General features: G+C 52.7%; 1 protein-coding gene across 1 annotated transcript; it reads right to left on the reverse strand.

Moving 5' to 3' along the window:
• Positions 1-872: 872 nt before the first annotated feature.
• On the reverse strand, positions 873-6276 carry ORAI3 (ORAI calcium release-activated calcium modulator 3). The gene is made up of 2 exons (XM_059692233.1): positions 5838-6276; positions 873-2501 (listed from the first exon to the last, which is right to left on the reverse strand). Exons 1-2 carry the CDS (start codon positions 6063-6065, stop codon positions 1842-1844), a joined length of 888 nt encoding a protein of 295 aa, XP_059548216.1. The 5' UTR covers positions 6066-6276; the 3' UTR covers positions 873-1841.
• Positions 6277-6611: the final 335 nt, after the last annotated feature.

A 6611-nucleotide genomic window follows, 5' to 3' on the forward strand; every position in this document is an offset into this window, starting at 1 on the left:
ATTTTAAGCAATAGGAAAAGAGAAAAGGGGGTACTTGTTCAAGATGTCACACCATAAGAATAGAAGAGATAGGACTGGGACCTTTTAAATTTTCCAGGAAAACGAGGCTGAACAAATGAATTCACATGGAAGCATGGGTGATGAGATCATACTGCTTTCTCGTCCAAGTTGAAAGGTATTGGCTCCTTTTCTCAAGTCAAACAGAAAGAGATTCCCTGTGTGATGGCAAAGGTAACCCAAGTTTTCACTGATGAGCGGTGTGGTTCTGGGCAAGATCCTCAGCCTCTTGGACCCCAGGTCCCTTACCTCTGAAATGGAAATAAGAAGGACTTGTCTCTTTAGGTGGTTATGAGGTTTAAATGAGATAACCTGTGAAAAGCCCCTACTATGTAATAGTCACACAAAGGAAAAAACTTAAGTCTTTCTAGAGCAGCTGTGGGCAAATTACGGCCTGCGGGCCGGATCCGGCCCGTTTGAAATGAATAAAACTAAAAAAAGACCGTACCCTTTTATGTGATGATGTTTACTTTGAATTTATATCAGTTCACACAAACACTCCATCCATGCTTTTGTTCCGGCCCTCCGGTCCAGTTTAAGAACCCATTGTGGCCCTCGAGTCAGAAAGTTCGCCCACCCCTGTTCTAGACTCTCAATGGAAGAGAGACCCTGGGCTCAGGAACAAGAGCGCAAAAGCCCTTTGCCTTGGAATGACTCAGGCTCTACATTCAGAAGCTACTGGCCAGAAGGGGGTCACACTTGGAACCTACTCTCCCACACCCTTGCCCAGCACCCAGTCTCTACTGGTCTCTTAGGAACAAGGCGCCCGATCCTAAGAAAGCCTCCCCTTCCCTCCATTCACAGCCACAGACACATCTGTGAAACACAATTTATTATACAAACAAGGTGCATCAAAAACTCAGTGTCAGAATAGCTCTGTATTCCAAGGGTTAGGGACTGGACCCCCCTTAAAACCTCCTCACCCCATCCCTTGCCAGGGAGTCAAGCTGGGAACACAGGCCCTCAGTCTCCAAAGACCCCCAAGACTGGCACAGAAGAGGGAGAGCAGATGTAGAAGCATTAACTGTGGGTCTGGAGAGTTGGACAGGCACTTGAACCTCCAAAAATAGGGAGGCTCCTAGAACAGGCTGGACCTATGCCTGGGCAGAACACCCAATCCCTCTCTAGAACAACTAAAGCAAGAGTGTGAAACCCATCAAGACTGATAGGTGTGGCCAGAGTGGCTCAGCGGTTGAGCATCAACCTATGAACCAGGAGATCATGGGTGTGCAGGAGGCAGCCGATCAATGATCCTCTCTTATCATTGGTGTTTCTCTCTCTCTCTCCCTCTCCCTTCCTCTCTGAAATCAAAAGGAAGAGGGAAAAAAAGGAGCATGTACCGCTTGCAGGTTCATCCCTGACTAGTTGGGGCAAGTGTGGGAGGCAAGCAGTCAATGGGTCTGTCTCACACGGATGTCTCTCTCTCGCCCTCCCTCCCTTCCTTTCATTCTCTCTAAAAAACAATGAAAAAATAGCCTCAGGTGAGGATTTTTAAAAATTAACAAATAAAAATAAGGGGAGGGTTGGCTGCCTTCTAGGGCAGTTGGGTGGGCATGTAATCTGACCTCCACATCCTGTATAGGGGCGAGTGGCTAGGGGTCAGCACCACAGGTCTGACCAGGGTCTCCCTGCCTTTCTTCCACTTAGTGTATGAACCTTAGACTGAAGACCTTCCACTTTCTCCCTTGCTCCTCCCAGGCAGTCAGGGAGCAGGGGTCTAGACCAGGGGCCTCCGGCCGACCCCTGAAGAAGGCAGTGCTTGTAACTGGTGGCTAACACACCCGTCACACAGCCTGTAGCTCCCCCTGCAGGCGACTCAGCTCCTCTAACTCCTGCTTGTGGCGGTCTGTTTTGTGTGCCACCAAGGAGCGGTAAAAGTGCAGGGCAAAGGCCACAAACACCAGCCCCACGGGTACCATGATTGCTGTGGAGGCCATGGCTGCTTGCCATCCTGGTCCATGAACCCCATTACCACCACATGCTTGCTGGGGTGGGCAGGCCTCAGATGGCACAGCCTGTGGAGGGGCTACTGAAGCAGAGGGTGGATTAGAAGCTGGACGCAGGGAAGTGGCCATTGGTGGCAGAGTCCCAGGCACCTGGGAGGCAGGTACCACAGGCGCTGGCTTGCCCATGGGGGCCCCAATGGGCACAAACTTGACCCAGCCAACAAGGACAACTTCAGCGAGGAAGAGGAAGGTGCCTAAGGCAGTGGAGAAGCCCCAGGCCAGCTCCACGTAGCGGTGGAGTCGCTGGTGTGGAGACTGGTGGACAGAGTTGAGGTTGTGGATGTTGCTGACAGCTTCGATGTGGGGCAGCAGACACGTGGAGACCATGAGTGCAAAGAGGTGCACAGCCACTAGCACGGTGGTGCAGGCACTGAAGGCCACCAGCAGGCCCGGTGGGTATTCGTAGTTGTTCTCCAGTTGTACTTCCACCATGGCCACCTGTGGGGACAAGAGGGGATGGACTGAGTGCCTATAACTTCCTGAGCAGTAGCAAGGCTGTATCCTTAGGACCTAGCACAGTGCCTGGCAGAAAGACTCTCAGTCTCGCCCTGGCCAGGTAGCTCAGTTGGTTAGAGTGTCGTCCCATACACCAAAAGGTTGCAGGTTTGATTCCTGGTCAAGGCACATACCTAGGTTTGGGTTTGATCCCTGGTTGGGGTGCATACGGGAGGCAACCAATAGCAATAGCAGTTTCTCACATTCTCTCTCTCTCTCTCTCTCTCTCTCTCTCTCTCTCTCTCTCTCTCTCTGTCTCTCTCTCTCTCTCCTCTCTCTCTCCCATCTTCCTCCATCCAAGTACTAACCAGGCCCAACCTTGCTTAGTTTCCAAGATTAGATGAGATCGGACCCATTCCAGGTGGTATGGGCATAGACTTCTCTCTAAAAAGCAATAAAAACATATCCTTGGATGAAGATTTAAAAAAAAAAAAAGACTCTCAGTCTTTGCCGAGTGCACGAATGGGCAGCCTTGGGAAGGCTCTGGCCTGTCTGGGCCTTAGTTCCCCCACCTCGCTATTAAAACAGCTGGATGACATTCTTCTGACAATCTTACCTTGTTATAAACATAGGGGTTAAAAAGCAGATTCTGGAGCTGGGCTGCCTGGGGTCGTTCTCAGATCTACAAGCTGTGTAGTCTTGAGCAAGTGACTTAGTCTCGCTGTGCCTCAATTGCCTCATCTGGAAAATGAGGATTGATAATAGCACCTATCTGCTTTATAAAATTGTGAAAATTGAATTAATAGACATCAAATGATAAGAATAGTGCAAGGCACATAGTAAGCACTAAGTGTTTGCTGTTATTATTAGAGTTAACAATAAAGTCCAAGGCCAGTTTGCAAATTGGCACACCATGAGCCCAAGAATTAAGTTGCCAATTTTTAAAACTCAAGAGATTTTGCCCTGGCAGGATGCTCAGTGGTTAGAGAGACCCAAAGGTCTCAGGTTCGATTCCCAATTCTTGGTCAAGGGTCAAGGGCACATACCTCAGTTGCAGGTTCCATCCCCTGGGTTCGGAAAGGGACCTCATCCAGGAGGGAGGCAATCAATCCATGTGTCTCTCCCTTGTCAGTATTTCTTTCTCTCCCTCTCTCTCTCTCATCCCTCTCTTCCACTCTCTCTAAAAATCAATGGGGAAAAAAAATCCTCGGGTGAGGATAAAAAAATAAATAAAACCCAAGATAGTTCATAGAAATATCCCAATTTCCAGATCCTCTTAAAAATGTGGAGGATCTGGTTACACCCGGTCCGCATTCTTCCATGACCACTATCAGCTAGAGTTGAGTCATGGCTGCCGCCTTTGGACAGGGCAGGGTCTCTTTATAGCCACAGTCCCCACAAAACCAACTTGGCTTCCATATTACCCGCCTGGATCCTGTTCAAGGTTTGTATAAATGTGGACTCTAGAACTAGACTGCCAAAGTTCAAATCCTGCCATTTGCTTGCTGTGGGACTCTGGGCAGGTGATATAACATCTCTGGTCCTGTTTTCTCATCTGCAAAATCACCATTAATAGTGGTACCTATTTCGTAGGATAGTAGATAACACACATAAAAGCCCTAAGCACAGTGCCTGGTACTTAATGACAGTTTAATACTATTTGTATGTTATTTTCACCCAGGCCACCTGAATTCCAGAGTCTGGATCTTTTCCCAATAATTCTTGCAGGACCCATTAGATTGCTCTGGGCTGAGGGAAGGAGGAAGGTGAAGAGCCTGGAGAGTGGTGATAGAAAGACAAGGATGAGTGTTTTGGGAAACTGGGCCATGAAGGGTATTAGCAGGTGTCTCCCACAGACGGGCATCTGGGCCAGGCCTACTCCTGCTTTCTCCCATAGCCTGACCCAGGCTTGTTTTCTCCGGGCACGACCGGAGCCAGTCCTGCCCCCAGAACCTACTCATCTGGCCTCTGGATCCTGCAGAGAAGATCCTGGCCTTTAAGCGGTCACCCCAGCAACATGCAAGTCCCGCAGCAGGCCAGACTGAACCATGGGGTGGATGGGGGTGGGGACCTCCCTTAGATGGGTCCATGAGACTGCCTCTCTTCCTCTCCAGACTGTACAGGGGAAGGAGAGCCAACTCCCTGTCCCTAGATGACTCCATGTTAGGAAGGATAGACTGGCCTGTGGATCCTGGGCCCCCACATTAAAAAAAAAAAAAATCATAGACCTAGAATGAGCCTTGGGAATAGCGACTTTCCCTCTGATCATTTTAAATACAGAGGTTGTGGCACTGAGAAGGGTAGGGACTAACCCAAATCACCTAGTGCTCTGACTCTTCTATCCCCATCTCAATTTGCCCCCCCAAAACAGGTTCCTATAAGGATGCCCCCCCACACACAGACACGAACACCTCTCTCCTGCCAGCCAATTAACAGGTAGTCTGAGCCATCTTTGATGTGTATCTTGCTCTAACATGCTTAGATCTAGGGTTTGAGGACAAGAATCAGCTCATCCTAGGACAGGCACTTGGCAGACTAGAGGGCACACCCTCCACCATCTCCCAATTTCCCACTGACCTGCAAAGCGGGGGAGACCTGCCCAGGGTCTCCGGCCACGGCCACGAGCAGGAACGAGCTGACTCCTCGCCCGGGGACCTCCCTCAGTCCCACTTCCCGGGGCCTCCTCTGGGACCGTTAGCTGACATCATCTTCCCACACCACCAGTTTATCAGCTCGGGAGTCATGTAATCAGTTTCCTAATCAGCTTCTTCCCCCACAGACTTCCTCACAGGCATCCTCTCCTCTCAAAGCTTCCTGGGCTACACTCAGCACCCTTTGTACCTGCTGGGTAGATGCCTTCCTTGGGATGGGCCGCACTTTCAGTTGGGTGACCACCCCATGTTTATTTTCTCTAACCCCACCCCCAGCTGTTGATACAGTCCCTCCCCAGCTCTGATTTGCCTTTGAACCTCTCGTGGCCGGGGTGGGAGTGGTGTCTAGTAACCTCTCTGCCTGGACCAGGCTTTTGGACCTTTGTCCCACCCGTGCACATGCAGCCCCCTTGGTGGGTTATCTATCCCCACGACGTGATCTGTATCCTCCATGACATTTTTAGCGCTTGTTTATCCTCCCTGTGGCCCAGTGTGTGCCAGGGGTCTGTTCACACGCCCCCCCCCCCCCCAATTAAAAAGGGATTTGTCATTCCTTGGGAACTTGTTCGTTCCCCCCTTAAAACCCAGTCATTCCCTTTCCTTTGCCCAGCCTCCCTTGGGTACCCGTTTACTTTGCCTATGGCCCCCTTCCTCACCCCCACCCTGTGCGCCCCACCCCTCCCCTCACCATGGCGAAGCCCGAGAGCAGGGCAGACGTGCGGCTGGAGGCTTTGAGCTTGGCCCGGCTGAGGTAGAGGCGGCGCCAGCTGAGCGCCCGCAGCGAGTGCTGACTGGCCCCCATGAGGTCCAAGTAGCCGCGGTGCACGAACTCTCGGTACGTGGCGGAGCCCGTGGGGCACTCGGCCTCCGGGTTCAGCGGGGCCTGTTCGCCCGCGTCCCCCTGGCCGCCCTTCATCCTGGGGGGCGGCAGCACCAGGGGGCCTGGGCAGTCAGGGCGGGGTCGAGTAGCCTCGGGGCGTCCAGGAGGGTCGGTCCAGGCCGGGAGGAGACCCCATCCCCCTGCGGGGCGAGCCGAGATGTGGGCGGCAGGTGCCCAGGAAGAGGCAGTCGGGACTGAACAGAAAGAGTAGGCGTCTGCCGGGAGCCCCAGGGGCCGAAGCGGGACAGCAGAGGCCGAAACAGGAACTGGGGCAGAGGCGGAGCCGGGGCGGCCACATGATGGGGTGGAGCCCAGGGGCGTCCGCGGAGATCTCAAGGGACCCCTGTGACACGAGTCCAGCTAGAATGTCATGCAGGCGCCCGAGCTCCACTGAGGTTACCGGCCCCGCCTGCGCCTGGGAGTTCCCGGACCCTGGACCACGCCGAGTACATCGGGACATACCAGAGCTCCGGTCCTCCACCAAAACTGTAAACTCGGGAAAGGTGAGCCCATCTGCTGGAGGGGGCCTTGTGAACTCAGTTCCGGGAGCCAGGGAGGTCCAAGGCTCCCAGGTGCACCCCA

Source organism: Myotis daubentonii, chromosome 4 (assembly GCF_963259705.1).
Source record: "Myotis daubentonii chromosome 4, mMyoDau2.1, whole genome shotgun sequence".
NCBI classification, from domain to species: Eukaryota; Metazoa; Chordata; class Mammalia; order Chiroptera; family Vespertilionidae; genus Myotis; species Myotis daubentonii.